The 26,651-nt window shown below is 39.9% G+C and overlaps 1 protein-coding gene and 1 long non-coding RNA gene across 13 annotated transcripts in view; one reads left to right on the top strand and one right to left on the bottom strand.

Moving 5' to 3' along the window:
• Positions 1 to 15,011, bottom strand: part of PTGER3 (prostaglandin E receptor 3) — a 120,171-nt gene extending 105,160 nt beyond the window's left edge. For all 11 annotated transcript variants that reach the window (XR_006727822.2, XM_074376247.1, XM_074376246.1 and 8 more), the window contains exon 1: positions 13,506 to 15,011. Coding sequence is in view for 10 of the 11 variants with exons in the window: in XM_074376247.1 (XP_074232348.1) it covers positions 13,506 to 14,399 (894 nt within the window). In the remaining variant the exon portion in view is untranslated. The remainder of the gene's footprint in view (positions 1 to 13,505) is intronic.
• Positions 14,261 to 26,037, top strand: LOC123619269 (uncharacterized). 2 transcript variants are annotated; one of them, XR_006727825.2, is made up of 5 exons: positions 14,261 to 14,411; positions 15,018 to 15,249; positions 15,678 to 15,845; positions 18,635 to 21,365; positions 21,503 to 26,037. It is a non-coding gene; the product is annotated as an uncharacterized LOC123619269 (long non-coding RNA). The 2 variants fall into 2 exon arrangements; XR_006727823.2 differs by having other exon boundaries at positions 15,678 to 21,365.
• Positions 26,038 to 26,651: the final 614 nt, after the last annotated feature.

Below are 26,651 nucleotides of genomic sequence, written 5' to 3'. Positions count from 1 at the left end.
TTTCTGAGAATTTTTATTACCAACAACAATGTGGAAGCAATAAAAGTTAACAAAGGGAAAGGTATAATGTCTTTTTAAATGTTCACAGTTTTACTGTATAAATTAATACCGTTATTCATTGGATACAAGCTGCATTGGTGGCTTTGGAAACACAAACATTTGGGTTTGATTTGCTCAATACCATTTACCAAGTATGATCCTTGAAGCAAGTTCCTTACCCAGCAAAATTTTAAAAAAATGATAAAATAAAATGAAATAAAATGGATAGATAAGTATCTTTTATCTCAAAAAAGTTATGTGCAGATTAAAACCATGTAATATACTTAAAACTCTTAAGGTCAAATTTAAACCTCAATTTTCTGATTCCAGATTTAGTGTCCTTTTCAGTTTATTACAACTTCATCTCTTCATGCATTTCAATCATTTATTGAGTAGCTACTATGGGCCAGAAAGATTTATAGACAAATATGGTAAGATCTCTGCTCTTAAGCAGTTTACAGTTTACAGTGAATCAGGCAAATAAATGGATATGAACAGGAGGGAGGCCATCTAGTTTAGCGGTCACTACATAGGATATAAAGTCAGACAAATCTGGATCCGAAGGTCAGCTCCACTTTTTGTTAACTTTGTGACCTTGGGAATGTTACTTAACACCTCAAAACCAATTTCCTCATCTGAAAAAGGAGATCCGGTATCCCCTCATAGTGTTGTTGACAGAAGGAAATGAGATTATGTCTGTGAAATGCTTAGCTCAGTGTCTGTTGTAAAGTAAGCGTTTGTCTACTATGGGGAACCACCCTCACTGTCATAATAAATATTATGACAACTGTAAGAGAAATATATACAAGATCTTGTGTTAACTCACAGCAAAAAAGAATGCGACAATGAATATACGTAAGTTCATGGATAACTGAAAAATTGTGCTCTACACTGGAATTTGACACAACATTGTAAACTGACTATAACTCAATAAAAAATGTAATAAAAATATTATGACAACTGTAACTATAACTGTGCATGATTAGTGAAGAGGGCATGCGCAGGCGCTCTGGCGTATAGAAGAGGGGCATTTAAATCAGTTTCCAGTCCCCTAAAACAGCAGGCACCCCTGGAGAGTTCTGAATTACACTCTTAAATGTGAAAACGTCTACACACGTGTAAGTGTGAAGCTGTGTGTGTCAGTCGAGGGACCGCACGTTGATTCTATGACTGCAGACGGTGCTGAGGAGGAATGGAAAATGAGTAGTAAGTGTGGCCAAATCCAAGATCTTAAGGATTAAACTAAGCAATCTGAAGCCTTTTAATCTGGGTGAGAGGGTGCTGGATAGAAACACGCCTGAATTCCATGATACGGAGTCACTGTGAACACGGAGGTTCACTAAGGCTCTTTTCCTTCTCAATAATTATAAGGAAAAAAAAAGATGAAAGCAGGTTTGCAAGAATCCCAATTGCACTGTATCATGCTAAAAGTTTTAAAACTGTCAAAACAAATTTTCTAATTTTGACTGTGGTCAAACACGTTCCCACTAAGCAAAGAGAACTCAATAAACAGTTTTATTTGTTTTATAAATAGTTTAGTAAAAAGAATAATATTTGTGAATTGTGCTGGCTGAAAAATGTGTGCCTAGGCAAACTTCACCCCTGTTTGCAAGTGATCTAAGCCTGAAGAGACAGACAGAACCGGACGAAGCTGACGCCGCCCCTTTACAGGAAACACCTCCTAAACTGCAGGGATCACGCTGACTGGAATCCTGTAACAGTTTGTTGTAGGACAAGCAAAAATTCTTGTCACTTCTACAGGGACTTTCACAGAGTGTTCTCTAGAAAGCCAACCTCCTAAAAAAGCTAATCAATTAATGAATTAATGAATCAACAAAGATTCTGCAAGAAATATTTAATCACTGTAATTATGTGACCCGGGCAGTTCCTGTTCTAATCAGACTAACTGTTCTCAATCAGTTTGTTCTTTTTTGTATGACATTTTTGATGAAGTAATTCAAAAATATTTTAGTAAACTATTAAAGAAGAGACAGATCCTATGAAACAGAGCATTGCAGCATGAAAAGCCTGGCTTCTACCAACTTCTAGGGGTAGGACTGGGGAGAGTTGTATGATCATTTGAATTTTATTCTGTGCAACTGATTTTTTTTGATACAACTGATAAACTGTTGTAAGATTAAATTAGATAATGTGTATAAGACAGTTCTCAAGTACTTGCACGCAGTAGGCATTCAGTCAGTATGTCCTTCTGTTTTGTGGGTCTCTTCAGCTTCCTCTCCACCAGGCTTGCTGCCACTCCAACTTCCCAAAAAGTGTCACACACACACACACACACACACGAGGACTTGAAAGACACAACATTACTGTCATAATGTTTCTAAGGGTGAATTAGATGGTAGCAATGAATCCCCACTTTTTATTATTAATACCCCGATTTTAAAGACCATTTTTTATGTGTTCCAGGTAGGAGAGAAATCCCAGCACTTACTTCCCACTATCACTCGCTACTTCAGAAACGACTTGCTGCTGGTGCCTGATCCTGCTTCTAGTAACCCCGTGATACAACCAGGGGACAAAAGACCCAAGCTAAAGCCGTCAGGTTCGCCCCCAGGGCTCTGAGTCTTGAGAGAGTGACACACAGAGTGAGGAAGTGTGCAGACGTCGAGTTCATCCCAGCAGCGCACAGCAAACTGTCCTGCAGCAGGACATTGACAGAGTGGCCTGACGCTCAGCCTCCAGAACAGCCTGGGTCCCACCTGTCTTCTCCGGACGCTGTGGGTGAGCTCCCAACATCTTTTCACATATGCTCTTTGTGCTGGGAGTGAGACTCTGTTGCTTGTGACCAAGAATCGAGTTTAGGGAGAAGACTAGAGCTCTGAATTCAGAGGATATTACCATGCTTCCTGAAATTGATCCACAGCAGAATTTAATTAGAAATTGATGTTAGAGGAAAAAAAATCAAAATGTTTCCTAATATCTTTTATAGAACAAAAGCTAAGAAATTAAGAAATTTACTTCTGGATCCAGGCAAATCCTTAGTCTACTCTTGGAGGAAATTACTACCATTAAATACATTCAAAAATACACCACCCAGCATGTTGGCCATTAGTACATCTACTGATTTATAAAGAGAAAGTTGCCAGATTAACATCAAACCCAGACCTTGATTCACCCTTTATGAAAAAATCGAGAGAACTTTTTTCTTCTCTGGTTGCCTCACTAGGGGGTTGATGGTATGTCTGTAAGCTTTCAGAGCCTTACACAGCTACCTTTGTTCCACTGTATACCTCACATTACACTCTGAACTCACTTCTGGAAAGTTCTCCAAGCCTAAATCTTTAATCATAGCTTAACAGAACTCACAATAGTCTCTGCAGATGAATCTGGGTCCTGAGACTTTGTGTCATGTCTTTCCTGTATTTAGAAAACAAAAAATAATAATAAAGAAGGAAAGAAGAAGGGAGGAAGGAAGGAAGGAAGGAAAAGTGGGTGAGTCTGGAAAAATGCTTGCCTCTAAGAAAATTCTTTGTGCCCCTTGAAAAACAACAAATTTCCTGTAAGTAAAGATATTCAGACAGAGCTTGGACAATTTCACCAAGAATATTCTAGAAAGAGTTCAAAATTTAGATGAGTTGTTTTATTAAATGACTTAATGAACTGAGAGATTTTATGTCAGGCCTCTTACTCTACAAATTTGGAGCAGAAGTACAGACAAGCAACACAACTTGCCCAGGATGAAAGACAAATTCCTATTTCTAATCTCCAAGGCGATCTACCCACAGACTCCTTCCTCCCTCAGCCCTCAGTCCCTATTTGACTCATAATGTTTCTTGACATTCTCAAGTATATTTCAGCCAAAACAGATTTGCTTACCATTCCTAGCACACCTGGCTCAATGTTTTCCCTCTGTGCTTCTGCACAGACTCCCACCCCTACTGGCAATTCTATGCCAGGCTCCCTCCCTCTCTTCTTCTAAATTGCTTTTAAAGCAACACTCAAGGAAAAAAGTTCTTCCTTATTAATGTCTCTACATTGCCCTCTGACTTCAGTACTCAAGGGCTCTGATGCCTCATTTTTTTTAATTCATAAGGCAATCTAAATGATCGTCTTAACACAGAAGGCAGATCAAATCACTCCCTCAAAGCTGTTTAGTTGCCTTCCACCATACTTACGATAAAAATCTAAACCCCCAAACAAAAATGAGAAGGTTCTGTATGGTTCTGCGTACCTCCCTAGGTTTCCCTTAAAGGTACTCTCCCTTTTGCTAACCTATGCATCTATCTGGTCTTCTTTAAGTTCCTCTGATGTTTCCAGCTCTTTCCTACACAGATGCCTTCACAAGCTGCTCTCTCCTCCTCAAAATGTCATCTTTCAAGATTCGTCATAAATGACATTTTCTTAGGGAGGCCCTCCTTAATCACCCCCATATCCGCCAATGCATCAAGAGAAGGTCCTCTCTGACACTTTCCCAAAGTCCCTTTTTCTTGCCCTCCTAACACACCCATTATTTTAGTGATATATGTAAGGGGATGCCAGAAGCTGCCCACTACTTCTCTATTCAGGTGGGCAGAGCAAATCACAGTGACACAGAGGTTACAGAAGTAAGAAACATTTACTTTGGTAAATGTAAAATGAGTAGGTTTACATAGTGGAAATGTGTGTGGTCCCACAAAAGAAAATCAACAGAACACTCATGGTATTCATTGCTGGTCACTTGGGAAGAGGCAGACCATCATGCTTTCTCGGGGAAAAAAAAAGATCAAGAAATGTAACCTCCTCTCCCAAGATCTGAAGCCATGAAACTCAGAGCAGAGCGACTTTAGCTACATTTGGTAGAGGGAAAAGACATGGAAAGGCTTTATAAAGAAAAAAAATGCACCAAAGAGAAGGACAAACTTCTCTTTGAAGTGAGGAGGTGATCTGAGTACAACCCAGAGCCTCAGGACCCACGGGGGAGTGCTGGTTCCAGACAGTATGGGCCTGAGGCAGCAGCTCTCTGGGTCCTTAGACACTAGCACAGCGGTCATGCTCCAGGGAATTACTGCTGGGCTTCATGGCTGAAGTTACGGGTGTGAATTAATGTGCCCTTGAATGATGGCATCTGAGTACAGACCGGCTACAGCCTGGACGGGCTCCATCAGGGCTTCATAGCAGTGGACCAGCACTGCCCTTCTGCCCAGACTAGGCCAACCTGCAGCAAGCAGCTGCGCCCTGTGGCCATGAGAGCATCCGTGGTAAGGACCCATCAGAGTGGGTACATTTGTTCATCATTGGAATGATGGTTTCTTCACTGTCAGTCTACCTTAGGGGCTGGAAAGCTTCATGGAAGAAGCTAGCAAGTCTGTTTGGCTTACTCTCAAGACTACCAAGTACAGCACAGACTGTACCCTGCTCTACAAGGAGTGACAATCACGTAGAATCTAGTGTGGATAGCGCCCCCTAGAGCTAGGTAACCGCCAACACAACCACTCACCAGAGTGGCAAGCACTTAGCAAACACTCAGTATTTATAGAATAATTGCATAAAAGGATGCATGATCTACTCTTTCCACTTGCATACACTTCTGTGACTTTCCTAAAAAGTCTTTGGGTACTTTCCTCCTCGCATGTAATATAGTATGTCCAAAAAGGGACGACTTTATCTATTTTGAGCCACAGGAAGTCAGAGCCAAAAGAAAGGTTAGAGTGATCATTGTTTTATCTTACCGATGAGGAAACGGAAAACCAGAAAGAGTGACTTTTATCATGTGATAGAAAAGCTAAGACAAGAACCCTCGTCTCTTTGCCATCCAGTGCCTTATTCTCTCTATGACCCTCACCCACTTCTTCAGTCACTCTCTTTTGTTCTTCTTAGGAAACAGAGCCAGATGCTCACTAACTGCCACTTGTGCCTTAGGACTGTCGAGGCACTTGTCTACTTAGGGGAAGACAGATGTGTGTGCTCCTGACTCAAACAGGGTGGCTGGTAGCAGGATGTTATCAGGGAAATTTCATACATCGAGACCACAGTGAAAGCTCCCTTTTACTGTCTGGTGAATTCCCCCAAACACATCATATCTTTCATAATCTCTCTTTCAGCATTTTCAGCATTAACCACATACTTCTTTTCCTAAATCCATGAATCACACTAACAGCAGCATATTCTCAACCACAGAAAAGGGCACATTAAGTATTCAGAAAGAAGGACAAAAAGATAGATCAAATCTACTTTCAGGAAATATCAAAGGGTTAGCAAAAAGTTTTTTTTTTAAACTCATACTTGATTTTTATTGGGTCAATAATTGCTTAGAATAAATAGGTTTCCAGCTCCAACTTGGCCTTTTGTCTTTGTATTACCGAGATTTTTAAAAATAGCAGTGTTATTTGGTGCTTATATTACATGACTCTTACCTAAATTAGTAGCTAATTTTCTTCTTTCCAACAGAATTAAAGTATGAAAAATCAAGCCTCCTCTTCTATCTCTGCCACCATCTTTCATTTTTAGATTTATGGTCCTCAAATGCTTATCATAAAAATCAGGAGCAGCAAAATAATACATAGATTTTGAATAAGTGCCAAGATCAGCCACTGAAATGTCCTTGGAAATGTTACCCAAGAGGCTGCCTGGGAGGGCCCCTGGCTGGGAAAATCACACTCTGTGCTCTTCACAGACTGTAATAATCTTAATGCCTTGTCAGGACCTGGTCTCCCTGTGAGGCAGTTTACAACTCTGTGTTTCTCACACTTTGGTCTGATTTACGGCTCGTGTAAACTCACTTCTGGGCTGTGAATCCCTGGTGGAGATTTGTGCATTCCTGAACCACTGTGAAGAGATGAGGACAACCGAGGCCCAGTCTCCGCCCTTAAGGAGCCTGCAGAATGACCTGACCTAGGACAGCTGCTAAAATGCAAAACTACCCCATCTCAAACCTTTATGTGAGGACAGGTCTGAGCACACAGAGGAATCCCTGACTGGAAAGGCGAGGGACACATTCTAGCCCCATGGCAGAGCACGAGGTGGTGGTCACTCCTGCAGGTAGAAGGGAAGGGCGAGTTGGGAGCCAGCGTGTTTAGGTTTGGAGGGTTAACTGGCAGCAGCCCTGAGGGGAAAGGATTCCAGAGCTGAGAGAACACAGAGAGCAACGGTGCCAGGGGAGGGCAGGAGGGATGAATTATAATAGCTTGTAAAAATTTATGCCCCATTTTTCTTACTTTATTTTTTTCTGGAAAGCTACATTCTCTACCACATTTTTTTTTATCCCCAGTTAACTGTAACTAATAAAGCTGTGAAACATCACTTGTCTCTTTTCTCCAGTTTCCTGGGAGTCAGGTCTATCTGAACGCAAGAAGTCCACATGAGCCTCCAGTAAAACATCATAGTAGTATTCCTAACATGGGAGAAATAGTCCTGATTATTCTCATATACCTTTCTCTTGGTTTTCATTACAATTCTGTGAAATAGGCTAAGTTGGTATTTTTATTTTTGTTTTACAGAAAACGAAAATAGTTCACAAAGATATTGAGTAAAGTTTCTAAGGTCACACTATTAATTACGTATGTCACTGGGACTAGACACTGTCTTCTGATTTACATGCTCAGATATTTAGTCAATAAGAATGTATTGATTATACTTGTATGGCAGGTAATTATGATAGTTCCAAGGAAAAAAAATGCAGAGGATGGTTACTGTACCTGTGCTCAGGAGGTCAATTAACCAATATGTCCAGTGAAGTGTGACTCAGACCAAGACAGAAAAATGCAAGGTAGGTGCTGCGGGACCAAAAGGGCTGGAGAACCCAAGCAAGCCTAGAGAGGACCAAGGAAGGCTGCTAACCAAGGAAGTGACTGCTAACTTGAGATCTCTGCCAGTTCAAGAGGGGTGACTGCTCTCCAGCTCTGCTGAATGACGGAGGGGTGAAGTGTGAGGTGGGAAGATGGAGAAAGAAGTGTTCTGAGTAAAGAGAGCAGAGTCACCGAGAATTTCCACCCACAATGCCACTCCTCTCTGTGTGTGTGCCTCACTCCCCTTAAAGAAGTTGCATGCTGTCCAACTGCCATGTCTGTGTAAGAATGAATTACTGTGTTTACTGTAAAATGTTGATCTATACTTGGGAGAAAAGGTGTAAGAGGACTCCCAAGAAGAGTTAGGCTCTTAGTTTGCTTACCTTTTTAAATCTACGATAATTGGAATTTTCTAGGGAAAAGGGGGACTTGAGGGGCCAAATAGTAATCCTCAAGAAGCATAGCGGGAATTGAAACACAAACTTCTTACTTCCCTCTATGAGAAGGAATTGAGGGAAAAGGGGGGAGTCAGAGTGTGATTTGCAGAATTTTGCAGATCTTGAGTTGTGAGGCATGAATGGGATGAATGTGGAACACTGGTGGGTTGTAAAAATGCTACACGTATGTAAGGCGTTTCAGGGAGGACTCTGCCCCCTGCTTCCCTGCATGGCACGGCCAGGACTAAAAACTGAAACACGACACCCAGTGCCCCTCACTACCAGCTCTCAGCTCCCTCATACAATCGAATCATCAGTCATGCCTGCAGTGCATATCCCTGAGTGTTATTCCCAGAAAACTGACCCTATGGAAACTTTCATAATTGAGTTATTGACCTCTAGAGCTTTTTCAAAAGAGAAAGGTCAATGAATCACAATTATGCCCCAACTCGAAACCATGTGAATTTCTTCAGATATGACGCCTTAAGAACTGTTTAATTCTTGGCTCTCTCTGATAAACTCAAAAAAAAAAAAAATCTGCATTTTTAAGCCCTGATTTATCTCATTAATTTTCAAGTGATACTGGCTTCTGGATGTATAATTTAGAAGATCTGTCATCTCCCTATGTACCACGTCCAAAAGCTCTAGTCCCTCAGGAGCTCCCATCCTTACAAAAAACAGTTGACCAGCAGTCTCCTTTCCAGATTTCTTACTCTGGTTCATTGAACCATGATTCTCCCAAATAAGAGAATCTGAGGATTACAAGTGGAAAAAGACCTTAGAGATCTATCAGCCCTACTTTTGCGCTTTGCAGATAAGCAGATACATTACATGCCAGGTTTCTACTACCAGGACTAGAACTCCCGGCCTCTAAGCTGAACAAACAAATCAACAACAAAAAATTAAAAATAAGCTCACTATATATAAAAATCAATTTCAAAGAATCTCTTCTGTGTAACACAGGGAACTATATTCAATATCTTTTAAGAACCTATAATGAAAAAGAATATGAAAACAACTATATGTATGTATATTCATGACTGGGACACTGTGCTGTACACCAGAGACTGACACATTGTAACTGACTATACTTCAATGAAAACAAACAAACAGACAAACACAGGGTCAGATATCTTGAATTAGAAATCTGGTTCTAATCTTTATACTTCAGTTCTTCATCTGCATAATGTAGTGGCAATCTTATGGCCTGAGGTAACGCATGTGAAAAGATTTACCACAATGAACAGGACATAGTAGATGTGTAAGAAATGTTTGTTGATTCAATCATTCCTTAACTCCACCATTTCTAATAGCATTAGTTCTCGGTTATCTTTCCTCCTGTGACTCATCTCTTCCCATGATCTCTCCCCTTAGGCCTTACCCGACTTGCAGAAGCAAGTCCTATCTGACCTCACTTTCCCATTTTCCAGTCCAAGTCTATCCACACATTACAGTGCTGCCAATCTTTTTAAAACTCTTTCTCCTATTCAAAAAGCCCGAAGAGAGGCTCTATTTCCTACTGGCAAAAGAACACAGTCCTTATCCTGCATTCATCCTAATGACCTCAATCTGGCCCCAGGAACCTTTTCAAACCATTCTTCTCATGGTTCTAAGGTGCACCCTCTGTTCTCAACAGCTGGGTTCCTGGACACATGCGCTGTCAGCTGTGCGGTCAAGTTAAGCCATCCCACCTCTTCTTGCAAGTCTACTCTGACAAATTCAGATGAACTCTCTTCCCAGAGCCAAGGGAATTATTAATTACATCCTATCTTGTGTTGTCCTTGAATTGTTTCACTCATAGATGTAGGAATTCTGCTTCTCTGAACAGATTATAACTCTTTGACTAGTTTTAAATAAGTCTACTTAATACCCCTTTCACAGTGCTTAAAATGTATTGCAATAAGCTCAAAAAAAGTAAAGAATTTTGAATAATCTCAATTCTTATAGAAAGAAATTATGGAAGATTCTCCCTATAATGTTGATTTATATGTCTCACCATTTTCCCTGAAGCAACAACCTGAACAGGGCAAAATTTTACAGGCAGAGAAAATTAGCAATTTAATAACACTTTTTTATACAATAGAGCAGCATTACTTCTGTAAAATAGTCTATTGCATATGTTTATCACATGTAGTATATTTATGACAAATTTCGTTTGTCAAAATATATCAGTGATTCCTGAAATTTAAAAAACATTCCATCTGTATTGCGAGATCGTATCTCCTTGAATTGAAGCATCTCTGTTGGCATCCGTGGACATTGAGCAGGAGATTTGCTCGTTCAAGATTAAAGGCAAAAGTTTCTAAGGCTACTTTTATCCAGTTCCAAAGCTGTAGATGAGAAACTTTGTTCCTCATGCCTTTCTTTTCACAATGTTGATAGTTAGCTTTACTAGTTTGAAGGTAGCTACAGTGTTAGCTACATCTACCTGTTTGGGGAGTGTGAGGTTTACAAAAGTACAAAATGTGATCACGGTTTCCTCTGAACAACACCCTCAGGTTATTTCTGTGGAAACTTGGCTCTTCTGTCAAACAACTGGACTATTTGGTGAGTGTAGTTCATAAAAAATATAATAATAAGTCAAACAGATGACACTGTTGAGTCAACTGGCTGATTCCAACAGAAACTGATGCCTCACAGAAATATCCACGAAGAATTGCAGATCATCGATCATGGTAACATCATTTCCCACTGTATTCTCACTTAATTTCACAGCTGCTATTTTATTTTACAAGTTTCTAGGAAAACAAAAAGTAAAAAAAGCTTTTTTTTTTTTGTACCATAAATAAATGTCTAAGTATTTACATAGCAGGAATTTGTAACAGTTGGGATATTTTCTTACTATGGTATCTCTTGTCTGCTAACTTTTTCAGCAGTGACAACTGAATATTATTACAGTCACGATAGTCTTCAAAGATAAGACATACTCAGGGTCCTTTTAAGTAAGGAGTTTGGATAATTTGATCAGTATCCTGTGCCCAATTTAGAAAAGGCTAATAGGGAATCTGCATTTTATAGTTAGGATGAAGGTGTGAAAAACAATCTCTCACTTCAACATTCATACATTGAAAATTCAATTCACTAAGCTCTAGTGTTTTCATTCTTATAATTCCCTAACCTATGAAGAAAGTAGTTTTGCCAGTTTCTTTCCTTTGAAATAATTCCAACTTTGTACTGTCGATCTTTCTGAGAGAAATTTAATTTTCTGAGGTTTAATTTCAGTGGTGTACAAAAGAGAAGATAAAACAACTCCCTTAGCTTAAAAAAATACGCAGTTAAGAAACCATGAATTTCTCCTCTTTGATACGATCACATGTTCAATTTAAAGTTTAATGCTTTTATGAGAACTGAATCAATAAAATGCTGCAAGCCAATAAATATTTTTAAATGCAGATTTTAACTGAAAGCAAGTAAAGTAAGTTCCAAATACAGTCTTTCTTAAGATTAAGAGAGTGAGTTTGATGATCCTAGGTTACAGTTTTCAGAGCTCATCTAAAGTTTTCCTAAGGCCACCATGCTCATGGTATTGGAATCAATGTTTTGAAATAAAAAACACACTACGTATTTTCTCTGTCACTAGAAAAAAGGAAAAGTCTGGATAACTGCATGAGTAAGCATTTTATTCATATGATTTACTTTTCTAGGATGTACAGAGTATAGATACAAAGAGTATGATAGAACAGACTCAAGCATGTGGGACTCAAAGGACCATGGTGAAAAATTCAGAGACTCTGCTGGCCTTTAAGGTTATGTTAAGTATTACACTTTAGGACAGTGCTTATTATTTAGGACTTTCCCCCTTCTGTTTGACCACTTTCCCTTGTAAACATAAATATGTCTTAAATGGGTGCTGGTTTTGATAAGCCCTGGTCATGACATCAGCCTGAGTTCTAGCTCCTGGAATGCAGAACTGAGACGGAACAACAATTTGTGGGCAGTGAGGTCCTAACATAACTTTCCTTGTCATCGCATGTTACTGACTGGGAGCCAAAACTCCTGCTCTAAATATACTACCCAGTTAAATGCAGATATTGTGGAATAGCTATGTTGTCAAATGCAAGGGAGGGTGGGATGGAAAAGGGAACTAGGGTTCTGTTATAAAATACCAGGGATTTAAAAGTATACATGGTGCACAACAATGTTAATGTACTTAACACCACTTAACTACACTTACAAGTGGTTAAAATAGTAAGTTTTATGTGATGTATATTTTACTATGACTGAAAAAGAAAAACCATACGTGGGTGGGTTCTGAAAACTGTGCCATAGGTTTCAGGAGCTTTCCACATCTGTCTAAGACATTTTCAGGTCCAATACGTAATCTGTTACAACACTGTCACAGTGACCAGACCACTCTTTCAGCAACATCTCCTTTAAGCCAGGCTGCTTGGGGCCTAAAAAAAGCACCCATTCATCAGGAATTAGTAAACAGCACTTACACAAATGTCTAGCTAAAAGTACCGCAGAGGAAAATCTGGAAAGCACAATGTAAGAGCAGGTGTTAAACAAGCAGCATGTGGAAACATCACTTGCTCTCGGGCTGAGGTCCCTGTGAGGAGCTGGAAAGTGCAGAAACCTCTACCTGCTAGACCAGAATTGGCCTTACCGCAGCCTGGTGGGGTTGCCACAAGGACTAGCAAAGCTGGCTCAAAGACAGTTACCAGATCTCAAGGGCCCACTGGCTGACTGTGGGTTCAAGCACTTCCTAGAGGCTGCAGCAGCATCCCAAACGGCTGAGGCTGGCGGAGCGGCAGGATACTTTCCACTTCACAGCCTCCGGTCAGGAGCGAGCCTGCAAGGAAGGCGAGAGCAGGCTGCGCCTGGAGAGGTCGCAGTGGCTTAGAGGCTGCAAGACCGCTGTGCCTGTCTGCGGTGGGTCACAGGTAAAGCACTTCTGCAGACTGAGAACTGACTGCATGTGCGAGAGGTATCTGAAATAAGGAGAAAACCCAGAGCGCCGGGCTACAGTTATGCTCCCAAGGCACCCCGGGGAAACCTCCATTTCTGCACAAGCCCTGAAACGACACCTCGGTATCCTCTTAACTCTCTCCGATTAGACTGTGAGCAGACTTGTAGTCTCCATGTGTGCACGATCAGAGACTATTGCGACGCCTGGCAGCTGGAAGGGACTCAGCAAGTAAGTGAGGAATTCAACTCTGAAGCCGCGACCAATATAGCGCAGGCAGAGACCTCTCCAAAGTTCTGTGCTTGCAAACACACCCCAGCAGGCGCTGCCACTTCCAGTAGTCTCCACTGCCCACCAGCGCGCACGCCCACTCCGAACTCCCCATACCCTGGAACTACCTACCAGCAACGGCGACCAGCAGACCGACAGCACGCACATGATCCCCGTAAGCTGGATAGCCGTCTCGGTCGTGATCCGACCCCACTGGGCGCTGGACTGCGACGCCGTGGGCTTGGCCCGGCAGCGGGACACCAGGGCCTTAATGGTGGCCAGGTTGCAGGCGAAGGTGACGGCCAGCGCTGAGAGACCCAGGAAGGCAAAGGCGGAAGCGAAGAAAATGTTCCCCCATTTCCTCGGGGAGCTAGTCCCGTTGCCCCCCGTCCCGGTGGTAATGAAGCACCACGTCCCGGGCCACTGGATGGTGTACTGGCCCACGCCCAGCACCGGTAGCAGGGCGAAGGCGAGCACGGCCAGCCACACGCCCAGCAGCACCGCCCGGGTGGCGCTCGTCTTCATGTGGCTGGAGTACCAGTGCGGCGCCCGGATGGCCAGCGCCCGCTCGACGGCCATGGCGCTGGCGATGAAGAGCGAGGAGAGCCCAAAGACGGTCATGGTCAGGCCGAAGAAGGTGCACAGACTCCCCGTCGGGTCGAGCTGCTCCCAGCGCTGGTGGGACAGGTACAGCACGATGACCACCGGGCTGGTGAGCAGCTGTCCGACCAGGTCGGTGAGCGCTAGCCAGCCGATGCACAGCAGGAACGACTTCTTGCGCTTGCTCTCCCTGCGCCGGTAGCTCTGCGACACGAGCAGCATGGCCAGCGCGTTGCCCGCGAAGCCGGTGATCAGCATGGTTATCGAGAAGGCTACGGACACCGAGCCGCAATCCTCGCCCGGCCCCGAGGGGCGCGTGAGGTTGCCCCGCGCCTCGGAGGAGCTCTCGGGCGCCCACATGCCCGGGTAGGAGTGGTTGAGGCGCATGCAGAAAGGGGCGCTCCCGTGGCCCCGGGTCTCCTTCATGTTGTCTTCGAGGTGAGGAGGGGACGGCGCCCTGAGAGCAGCAAAGGGAGCCAGCAGACGGGGCGCGGGTAGTGGCGGCGGCTGTCGGTGGCGACCCGGGCTGGGGCTGAGGCTGGGGCCGCGGCTGGGCTGCCCTCCATGATGCGGGGCGCAGCCGCCACCTCACTTCGCCACTTCGGTGGCGGCGGCGCGGGGGCTTTCAAGCCACGCAGGCAGCCGCGCCGTCGGCTCCGAGAAGCGTCCAGCTCCGAGGCGTGCGGAGCCACCCGGCCCCTTCTATAAGCCTGAGGGGGCGGGGCGCCCTGGGTGTGGGCCAAAGTGCGGTGGGAGGAGGATGCAGAAGCCACTGAGCGCCTCCTCTGGCTGCTGCGTGACCACTGCCGGGGCCGCCTGGGCTGGGAAAAATAAACCCAGGAGGACTCCTCTCGAAATGCCCCAGCTCCTGGCCGGACCGGACGCCCATCCAGGCCGTCCTGCCCGGCTCCGCGCGGTCTCCGGTTCTCTGCCAGAGGCGCGTCCTTAGGCGGCGGGGGCTAAATTGTCTCACTGGGCTACTCGACCTCAGGCGAGTTGCGAAGGCGGACCTGAGCGCCCTCCCTCTTCCTTCTCGATCCACAGACGCTTGTGCCAGGACCAGACCCTCCTCCTGAAGCTCTTTTGTAACCCTGGCAAGTGTAACTCACCTGACCCTGAGCAATCAAGGCAAACCACTCTCCTACCGCGTAGATGAGCATGAACACTTCCGCCTTTCTACTTCGGGACTCCAGAATGGTCATGGGCAGGCCAAGGTCCTCTGTCCTCAGGGGCGCAGTGAAACTATAAAACGAACAGTGCCTCGAGACTTAAGCGAGTAAGTATAGGGAAACAAAATAAAATCGGATGGTCAAATTCAAAAATAAAGAAATTCCAACTATCCCCCCCCCCATATTCCTCTTCCTTAAATTTTTTTTTTTCTTTAAGTCCGCTGGGGCAAAAGTGTCTAGGGGCAGGTGGCGGCTACTCGTTACCTCACTACGTCACTATTTCACTAGCTCTTCTGCGGCTGCCTTCCTGCCTCTGGGAGCTGGAATGAGAGGAGGCGGGGTGGGGGGGAAGACGCAAGCTTTTATAAAGCCGCCAACCATCTTTCTCCACCCCTTCCCCATTCCTATGAAATTCGGACTGGAAGCTGTGTTTAGATGCTATGAAGGTCTTCACATTTAGTGATAATGGGCATAAGTGCCTTTTATCAAGCCAATATTTTATATGTTTTCACAACCACTTTCCCATTTTTTTCAGACATCCTTCAAGATCCTGTTGCTATTATTACTCCCCTTTTAAAGTGAGATAACTTAAGGTTCCATGAAGTTAAAAGATGTGCCGAAGTCTTGCATCAGTTTTCCAGTCTCCGTCTTCTTATCTGAAGCACAGTGTTCTTTACGTGGATACCGTAACCACTCTCCACAGGTGAAAATCAATGGTTAGACCAACTGTTCTCAGATATAGGGAGGGCCTGGTTTTTCTGCCACTTCATCTTGTCCAAGAAATGAAAGGATTTTTTAAATGATTTACAAACTTCATTTTTCCTCATATTTAAGAAGTTAGACCTAATCATATAGCACTATGAAGACCATTTCTCAGACTTCAGCTTGACTTTCAGAGCAAGCCTTGGTCAGTTCTTTGTCTTTCCTAGCTTAGCTGATATCCTTACAGGGTGTTAAGTGAGTGGTAGGAGATGAGAATGAAAGTATGTTCCCCTGAGTTCTTTCTTTCTGTGCTGTTGTTTTGAAAAAAATATCATTATGGGTTATATAGTTTTTAAAGGAGAAAAAAAAATAACTTAAATTCTATTTTAACAGCATGCCTTAATCACATCACTTTCATTTTAATTTGTGTTTTGCTGTTCACATTTTTTTGTACTTTTGAATTTCATTTCTCTTTTAAAATGTCATGTTTCTATTGAGAACAACGGCTAGGAAGGAACAGTGAAATGGTTTACTTTTAAAATCTTTCTCCAAACCTTTGTCTTATTAGTTTTAATTACTTTCAAACTGATACTTGGGAAAATGTCATTTGAAAAGTACAATAATTTTGATGATATTCTTAGATACAAGCTTTACCCAAAGCATTGGGGTAGAAGTACATATCAAAATTTAGTGTTATAGCAATACAATTTTAGTGTAACTATATTTTATCTTAAAATATAAAACTTTTCATGATTCATACAGCAAAGAAACAAAGCTGATCTCTATATCAAAAAGTATTCTCATTTTTATTTGTGATTATTTGACCTCTTTGAAACTGTTGTTTCTCCCCTTGCAGTACAAGCCAGTTAGACTTCCTAAAAGTTCCAAGCATAAGGACATATTGTATCCAAGAATGAACGTTATCCTCTTTTACTCACCTCCACACCAATGCGTTATAGGTGCTGCATTTCAGATCTTTTGTGTAACATTTTCCTCCTTTCAGTGTTTTGATTCGTCCTGTTCTAAGGTGTCTGCTTTGTAGCTATTCACTTTGTAAACAAGTAATTTGGGGGATCTGAGGAATCACACAATAGAAGGCTGGCAGTTGGATTCGGATTGGCGCTTTTTGGTGTTAGAGCAGAAGTAAACTGTATTGTGTTGGCCTGAAACACTAGCACCCTCTAGTGACCAAAAGGTTGGTAACATGCTGTACAATTTCTAAACGACAAATAACATGCTTTGCTTGGGGACCTCTGATATCTTTTGTAGAAGTCTAACTCATTAATACATAACTGTGGTCATTTTTTCTTTCTCTGAGTGTCTGCTTAATAAATAGACCAGTGAGGATTAAAGTTATAGAGTCAGATAATTGAAAGACCACATATTCGAAAACTTTGTTTAGTTAAAATAAGTATTCACCCCTTATATATTTTTAATTGAATCTATGTCTTAGAAATGATTTTAATTCACAAATTGAATTATACCCCTCTTGTATCTTACATTTAAAAATTCATAACATATATCAATACTTAGCTAGTGCTGATGAATTTATTCTATTTACTTCTACTGAACTTCTATTAAAAAATTTTAAAATTGACATGAATTTACAAAAAAAGATTAATAGTTTCACAGAATCAGGCTCTTGATTACCTCAAAATACCTGCAATTCTTATTCCCTGGAGTAAACTACTAATTTCAGCATGTTTCTTAGTCATTCATTCAATAAATACTCAGCATCTACTTTATGTCAGACACTATGCTAGTCGTTAGGGATACAAAAGAAACACACAAAAGTCTCTACATTTATGGAGTTCATATTTTAGTGTGAAACTCCTGATTTTTTTGACCCAAAATAACAAAAGAATGCTAATCTCAATGGCTTTTGTGATTTGCCATGGAGGTAAGATCTTATAAAATCCCAATTTTAAAAACAATGTACAGTTTTCATGAAAAACTGGAAAAAATGTACAGTTTTTATGATCAAATAAGATCTATCTCAAGAACCCAAGGTAGATTTAGCACTCAAATATTAATATAATTAACATTTCAACAAAATAAAGGAGGTGCTTTAAGTCTTTTCCAAATTAAACATCTGGGTACACTGAGTCGCTATTGACTCCCTTTTCTCCAAACTTTTCTTCCTGTTTCTTTATATATATGCCTACTAGTTTTTAACTGAAAACTGGACATTGAAGTTCATATACTGTGGTGACTACAGATTCCATTTTTCTCCCCTGAGGATTATTGACTGGTGGAGGTGGGGTGGGGGTGGGGTTCTTTTGACAGTTAATGCGCCTGGATTCAAAAATGCCAACTTTTTCTCTCCTGTGATGCGCGGCTGCTGCTGTCTCTGCTCTGTTCTCATGGTTTTCGTGGCTGCTCTTTCAGGCTGGTTTCTTGTGACCTGATCTACCCTAATTTTTGGTCAGTAATTTTTTTGGTCAGTCGGTGATGGGGATCATCCCCTCTGTTGCTCCTCTAATTTCCAGCTCTTCCGCCAGCTTCAGGCTATGCCCTGATATTTCAAGCTTGTAAAACTACAGCTTTCTGCCACCCAAGGTGCACACAGTGGCGAATGTGATCATTTAAGCAAAGCATCAAAGTCCTGGATATAGTCTTGATCAGTTGTTCTTACTAGATTCTTCTCTGGTCCCTGCTTGCATTTCCACCAGGTTTCAGGGGGATTCCCTCATTCATGCATAGTTTGTGTCAGATGTAGATTTGGGCAGAAGTTCTAGTTCATTTCCTCCTGTGGTTCTCATTGCCTGGATTTCCTATTTAAATTTGCAGTGGTTTTTCTCGCCTTGAACTCCTATCTCTGGCACTTTTTGCCGATAAGGTTGCAATTTCTCCACCGCTATCTACCATGATATAGTCATGAGGATTGGGCATCACTCCAGTTCAAAAGGCCAGTAGGTATTAATTCTTACCCCTTTCAGTTACAGTTTTTTGAGATTAATTTTTCTCCCATTTCTGTATGCTTCTGAATGCTTCTGGTGAATTTAAATCATTCTTTTAAATTTTTAAGTAGACTTTTATAATTGTTATCTACAGGGCGGTGTAATATTGGCATAAAGATACACATACAGTTCAACGGAATAGTACACTAAGATAGATTAAATAAACTATTTCATTGAACAGTACGTGTATCTTTATACAGATATGTAGCTAGATATCTGTTATATATGTACAGATGGATAGAGGTATAAAGATACATAAACAGATGTGTAGTTACAAAGATATATATACACACATACATACATAAATACAAATTCAATTAATATTCAGCAAAGTTGCTAAGGTAATTCAATAGAGAAATGCCTTTTCAACAAATGGTGCTGGAAAAATTGGATACCTGTATGCAAATAAAAATGAACATAAACCTTATCCCACACCACACACAAAATGGATCATACATTAAATGTTATTACATTTAATCTTAAAATGATAAATCTTCTAGATTAAAACAGGAGAAAAATCCTTGTGATTTCTTTACCGTCTCATCGTTACTGGAGGCATTCTTGTAACTTGTTTTTTTGTCTTTTGTTTTTAAACTTCAAACAATACGTGCATAGAAATTCTTCACAATCTTCCTAAATACCAAGAATAATCTAACAAATTCTTTCTGAATGTTTGGATTATTTATAATGTTTGCTATAAGCAGCAGTAGTACAATAACATTCTTGTACAGATTGGGTGTGTATTTGTGGGGCTTATTTTTACGTGACAAATCCTTAGATGTGGACTCCTATACACTGATGGGTCCCAAATTTATATCTACAGCTAATACTCCTCCTTTGAATTCCAGCCTCATATATCCAATTGACTATTTGTCATACCATTTGGATAGCCCATTGACACCTCGATATGTTCAAATGGAACTTCAAATTTTCTTCCCCACTCCTGGTTCTACCTGAGTCTTCCTCGTTGATGTATATAATAATACCATTCACCTACTCAAGCTAGAAATCCAATGGCCATCCTTGAGTCTTTTTTTCCATTATCTCTGTCTTCCAATACATCATCCAGTTATATTAATTCTAATTCCGAAATATATCTCATATACATTCACTTGTCTCCATCTCCACAGCTACCACCCTGGCTGAGGTCACTAACATCGTCTACCTAATCTACAACAATTGTTTTTACTTGCCTTGATTTTATCATTTTAAATTATGTTTAAACAGTATAATAAAATAAGCAAAAGAAAAAAGTTTAAACAGCATTTAGATTACATTTTAAATGGTTAACAATATCTTCTACACCTCTCCTTATTTTCACTCCCAAATCAACCACTATAAACAGGTTGGGGTGTATTCTTTCAGATTTTTCTTTATGCTAAAAGATATAATCACTCAAAATACATGAGTTCCTGCTTTTCTGTTTGCCAGCCCTATATACTATCGCTGTTTAAAATACTTACAATCTGAGTGAAATATATTTTGCTGTTAATTTGTGTATCCCTAACTCATGAAGTTAAATCCGTTTTTACAAATCTATTAATTAGCTTTCTCTTTGATTAACTGATCTTCGTGCCTTTTCTATTAGATTATTATTATGCTATTAATTTGCAGGAACTCTTTGGATAGAGATACTGCCTGTTTCCCATTTTCCTACCTCATCATTTCTGTTTTTACTTTTTTTGTCATGTATATTACCATATGCAAAAAATTCATTCAGAAAAATGTTCATCTTTTTCTTTGTTTTTTAGGATTGCTGCTTAAGAAAGTTAAGGTTTCTTCTTCCTAATTCCTACACCCAAGTAACATTTTGGAATATTTTTGCTTTAATATGCATATATTTAACCAAATAGTTTTAAATTTTTACATTTTAGCAAATAGTAATGAAGTGAAAGTTTAACTTTGTTTTCTGATGGATTATCGTATGGATAATTAGCACCATTTATTAAGTAAGTCATAATTCCTCTCTTAATTGAAATACCATTTTGTCATATATTAAATTTCTATATAGCTTAGAATCTAGATCTTGTTTTCTAAACATCATTCTCCAATAATAATGACCAGGAGTCTCTGGAGGAATGGATGATTTATGGCTGTGGCAGGGAAAATACAAGATGAGCTTAGAGCATTTTGTATTACCAAAAATTAAAGAGATGTTCAAAAGACAAAAGAATGATGATATGTTAAAGAGACACAGGAGCCAACCTGAAAGAATTCCCAATGTCCAACTGCAACAATTTGAACAACAAAATATATAATATTGAATATAATCCAAATATAAAATATACATAAGCCATACTGATGTAAATTATTGAGTAAATAGATGGGAAAGCAGCAGCAAACCTCTGTAATATTTATAGATACTCCCCCCTCCAGAAAGTGATGCATAATCCCCCTCCTCCCTTGACGGTATGCTTGACTTCATGACTTTCATGTATGTATTGCATTTTGCTTTATTGAGCTTCACAGATACTGCCTTTTCTACAGATTGAAGGTTGGTGGCAACCCCGCATTGTCAGAGAATGCTTAGTATTTTTTAACAAGAATACTTTAAAATTAAGGTATGTACATTTTTTTTTGAAATAAGGATATTACACACTTTATAGACTATAATATAGTATAAACATAACTTTTATATGCACTGGGAAACCAAAAAATTCATGTGACTTGTTTTCCTCTGATATTCACTCTCTTACAGTGTGGCCTGGAACCAAACCTGCAGTAACTCTGGGTATGCCTGTACTTCCAAAGAACACAGTATGAAAAGAAAAAACAAAACAGTATCTTTACAAAGGAGAAATCTGGCACACACTGTCTTAACCAAGTGATGGTTAACATCACCAGCAATGTCATGAAGGTATTTTGCACCTCCATTGGTATGGTGTGATAAGGAGGGCACTTTACTCCTGTAGTACTTTTTCCAAAACCCATAACCCCAGTCTAATCACGAAAAAAAAAAAAAAGTCATAAACCCCCCAGTGAGGGTCATTCTACAGGATACCTGGCCAGTAATCAAGATTGTTAAAGTCATGAAAAACAAGGATGAGAAACTGTTACAGACCAGAAGAAAATGAGACCTCACTATGTGTAATGTATTACCCTCTACTGGGTCCTGGAAAAGAGAGAGGACACTAGTGGAAAAACGGGTGGAATTCAAAGAAAATCTGGAGTGAACAGTATTGTGTGAATATTGGTTTCTTGGTTTTTACAAATGTGTTATGGTAATGCAAGATATTAACAATGTAGGGGCATATGGGAACTCTGTTATCATCTTTGCAAGTTTTCTATATATCCAAAATTATTCCCCAAATGAAGTTATTTAAAATTCCTATATAGGCATGTATCCTTTTCTGTATGTCCTTATTTTGTTCCACTAAGTTATTTCTATTTCTAGGTGAGTACTATTTTGTTTTGAGGTATAACATTCATACAGTGAAGTGCAAAATCTTAATTGTATAGAAGTGATTTTTTTTAAAACATACACACAGTTGTAACTACCATCCAGATTTATATATATACAATTTTAGCAACTTCTGTTTCTTGTGCCCCAACTCAGTCAATAACCAGCACCGTGCCCCAGGAGGTAATCACTGTCTTGACTTCTATCACAATAGCTAAACATCTGTTCTTGAACATCATATAAATGGAGCCATACAGTATGTACTTGTGTCCTAGGTAGTGTATTTCCATAAATGTTCCATGTGCATTTGAAAAGAACATGTATTCTATTATTAGGTAGGGTGTTCTATGAGTATCACTTAGGTCAAGTTGACTGTTTTGCAAGTTTTTATCTCTTGATTTTCCTACCTACTGTACAAACATTGAGAAGAGTCTAATCTCTAATCATGGATTTCCCTATTTTTGTCATGCAATACTATCCATCTTTTGCTTCATATATTTTGAAGACTAATACATATACGTTATGCTTTTGTGATCAAATGACATTATGAAATGATATTCTTTATCCCTAGTATCCTCTGCTCTCAAATCTACTTTTCTGAAATATTACCAGTCCAGTTTTCTTTTATTTTTTCATCCTTTAACATTTAACCTATTTGTGTCTTTATGTTTACAGTGGGTTTCTTTTAAGAGCATAAAGATCTTGCATTATCCAGTGTTGACAATCACTACTTCATAATTTGGGGTGTTTGATCAGTTATATCTAACGCAATCATTGACGTGGTTGAGTTTAAACCTACATGCCTATTTGTTTTCTGTCACATTTCTTCTTTCTGCCTCCTGTGTGGAGTATTTGTGACTCCCCTCTTTAAGCATATGTAACATCTTGGTTAGGTTCAGTGGTTGTTTTTATAGCACATATCTTATCAGACCACCTTCAAGAGATGTACACCAGTTCCGTGTATAACCACCTTGCAGTAGTGCACTTCCATTTCTCGCCTCTTGACCTGAGCTATTTTTGCTGTGTATTTTACTTGTATATAAGTCTCACAAATGTATTTGCTTTAAAGTCAATTACCTTTTAAAGAGATTTAATTAGTAAGAAAAAACCTATTTAGCCATGTAGCACTTTCTGTGCTATTAGTGTAGACCCAATTTTCATGTTTTCTTCCACCAAAAAATCTTTTTAATACTTTTTAATTAGATATGTTGTGAATTTCATCAGCTTTTGAGTAGCTGAAAAGTTGGTTATTTTTATATTTTTGAAAGAGTAAATACAGAATAGGCTGATAGTGATTTTCAGTACTTTTAAAGATACTGCACGACCCTCCAGTTTGCATTGCTTCTGACAGTGCTAGCCATCATTCTTACCATTGTTTCTGTATGTCTTTTTCTCTGGCTGTTTTTTTTTTCTTCATCACAGGCTTTAAGCAATTTGATTAAGAACAGTTTTGCTCTGATTTTCTTCATTTCTGTTTAGATCTTGATATGGAATACTTGGTGAAAAGAATTTAAACTCAAGGACTTAAAAGGATTTAAACTCATTTTCTTATTAACTGGGGAAAATACTGAAATAACTACAAGTGAAATGTCCCAATCTTCTCTCAGCGCATTTTCCATCCTAGGATTTAGTACAGGTGCTACAGCACCGAGTATGTAGCCGGAGAAGCATTTATGTGGTCTTTTTTTTTTTTCTAGTAGAGAATGAATTAAACACTTTTTGACTTTTCCTTTTTGGTGATTCCAATGTATTAATAACAGTGTAACATAGGGCAATGCAATTTTGTAATTCCAATCACACCATTTACAAAGGTGCAACTATTTCATATTCTCTAATCATGGTCACTAGTTTTCACATCAACATTCTTAAGCTCTAACAGCCATTTTTCAAATTACAAGAAGGCAGATTTATCTTCCCTGCTTGGAATTCTGATGTGAAGTATTAAGTCAAAGAGGTAAAGTCACTAAGAGGATTAATATAATGAAAACTTATCAGACTTGTTTCATCCAAAACAGTTCCATTCTATAGGTTTTTCATTTCAATGAGCAAAGAAATAACTCATAAGTTACACATTTTTTCTAATAAATGTACAAATCATTTTTGCCAATAAACTTCACTGGTACAGTTATCAATATTCTATGCTATTTTCTTCTATTAAAAGCTTTTAAGGCCTTAAAACAACCATACTTATTAAATATGGTTTAACTAGTACATCATATGCTTACTGTTCTAAAGGCCTAAGTAAATTTGTAAGATGGCATTGTAATACACACTAAACTATTTTGAACTCAGTATTACTTGCTCCTACACCAGAAGAGTAAGGCTAATTTTTAAACTTATTGCTTATTTTGCAAATGATGCACCCCACTGCACTTAGTTTAAGAATCATACACTCTAAAGGAACTCGTTACCAATTCCTAATTAACTTAATTAACCAATTAGGTTAATACTTTTGCAGAGACATACTAGGAACAACAGGATCATTCAGCAAATGCTCTGGAAAACCCACTAAATGCCAGACAGGACTGGAGGCCAGATGGCTATTTAGGAGGCAACTGCAACATCTTAGCCCGTAAACCAAAGCAGTGGCAAGCGTAGTGGAGCAGTGTGGGTTGGAAGGCTAAGTATTGTTCTAGGTAAATCCAATTTGGTTTGGAGTGGGGAGGCAAACGAAATCTAAGAGGATTCCCATGTTACTGATAACGCCATTTATCAATGTGAAATACATGAGTTTTGATGGACTAGTCTGGGGAGAATTTAGATACAGTGAAATTAACATTTAAAAGGAGATATACAAGTAGGTAGAGAAACAGATCTGGTGCTATAGAAAGGAGGGTATACACATTTAAGGATTAGTATACATGAAATATTTGAAGACATAGGTGGAGGGTAAAATTAACAGCCAACATTTGCTGTATACTTGTGTGCAAGGCATAAAGAGTATGTCCAAGATCATGCAGGTGCCATGAAGTAAAAATTCAAATCTGGCTCTTTGACTCCAGAACATAGATAAGAATCAAGTATCACTGCCGAATCTACCACTAGGGTCACACCCATTAAACCGAACTTTACTTCATGTTACATCCAAGCTGGGGGTACTCGGCCTTTGATGATGGCACAGATAACAGGTTACAGGAGCTTCATTTTGGGGGTGGGACAGAACTTTCTGCTCTGAGTGCAACACTAAGATCTCGCTCTCTTTTTTGCTTTCTAAATGTTTTTTCATTCAACCAATCACTTATTGAAGCTTAAACTGAAAATTCAATTACTAAACAGTCATTCACAATCAGGTGAATTTTCTTCATCTTCAGTGAGGAACACTAAGGTTTGTAACTCATTGTTTTCAGGCAGTGTTCAGTGTGGTCCAGTTCACTTCCGACAGCATTAGTATGAGGTTCTTTCTTTCCCCAAGGTTTCTCACAACCACATTATTTCTGATCCCCTAAAAACATAACCAAATCTTGAGGCTTCACAAATTAACTCACCTTATTATTCATCAATAAACTTGTCTTTCAAGACTGCTCAAGTCAATTCCTTAGGAGTTTTGCCTTTTCATTCAGACAAGACTGATTTTCTTTCCACTTTCACAGATTTCTACCGTGAAGTCTAAGAGCATTCCCACCAGGCTGAGGTTTTGGGAAAGTGGCTGTCCTACATATTTATTTTAGCTTCAAATTCAGGTCTTCTCCTTTCCCTGAATAATGCTATATGGCATTTTTCTTACATATATTTTAATCACTCATTAATGTACTTAAGAAGTTGCCCACTTATTACTTTTCTTATGATGTTACCTTTTATTTTGCTAAATACAGACACTTGGGAACTGTTGCTTACTACATGTTTATCTCTTGTTATCTGTGTGCAATGCTACAACACCCTTTATCCCCCTGTAAGAATCCATTTGTTCGGTGTGACTGGAAAAAGTGTGTTTACTATTAACTCAGTGACTATAAACTTGACTCTAACAACACCTGGATTCATCCTTCCTGATACTGTAATTAACTGTCAAGGCTCCAATTTAAGGCTGAAGATCCTCCCATCAGCACCACCACCAAGGCCCAGATTCTATTCCCTCACCTACCTGATGATACACCTCCCTCTCCCAACAATTCTTCCTCCCCTTTCTCCATCATCTACCTTCCATTCCACTTAAGAACGGAAGCATGTCAAAGGACACGAGCCAGCGTGAAGTGACTCTCAGTGGCCAAAGCCAGAACAATCTGAGCAAAAAACCAAAACCCAAAGCGTTGAACTATGACTTAAAGTATAAAATAAACATGAGGAAGTCCACCACACAAATATAAATAAATAAGAGACAAACCTTTCTAAGATAAGAATTCAGGTAGCCTCCGCCCCTCACCTCTAGGATGTGAGGTTAATTCTCCCTGTCCCCACCCTGAAGGTGGGCTATACTTAGTAACTCGATTCCAAAGAATGGAGTCGATTA

This window comes from Camelus bactrianus, chromosome 13 (genome assembly GCF_048773025.1).
Source record: "Camelus bactrianus isolate YW-2024 breed Bactrian camel chromosome 13, ASM4877302v1, whole genome shotgun sequence".
Lineage (NCBI taxonomy): Eukaryota > Metazoa > Chordata > Mammalia > Artiodactyla > Camelidae > Camelus > Camelus bactrianus.
This window is presented reverse-complemented; position numbering and strand designations above follow the sequence as displayed.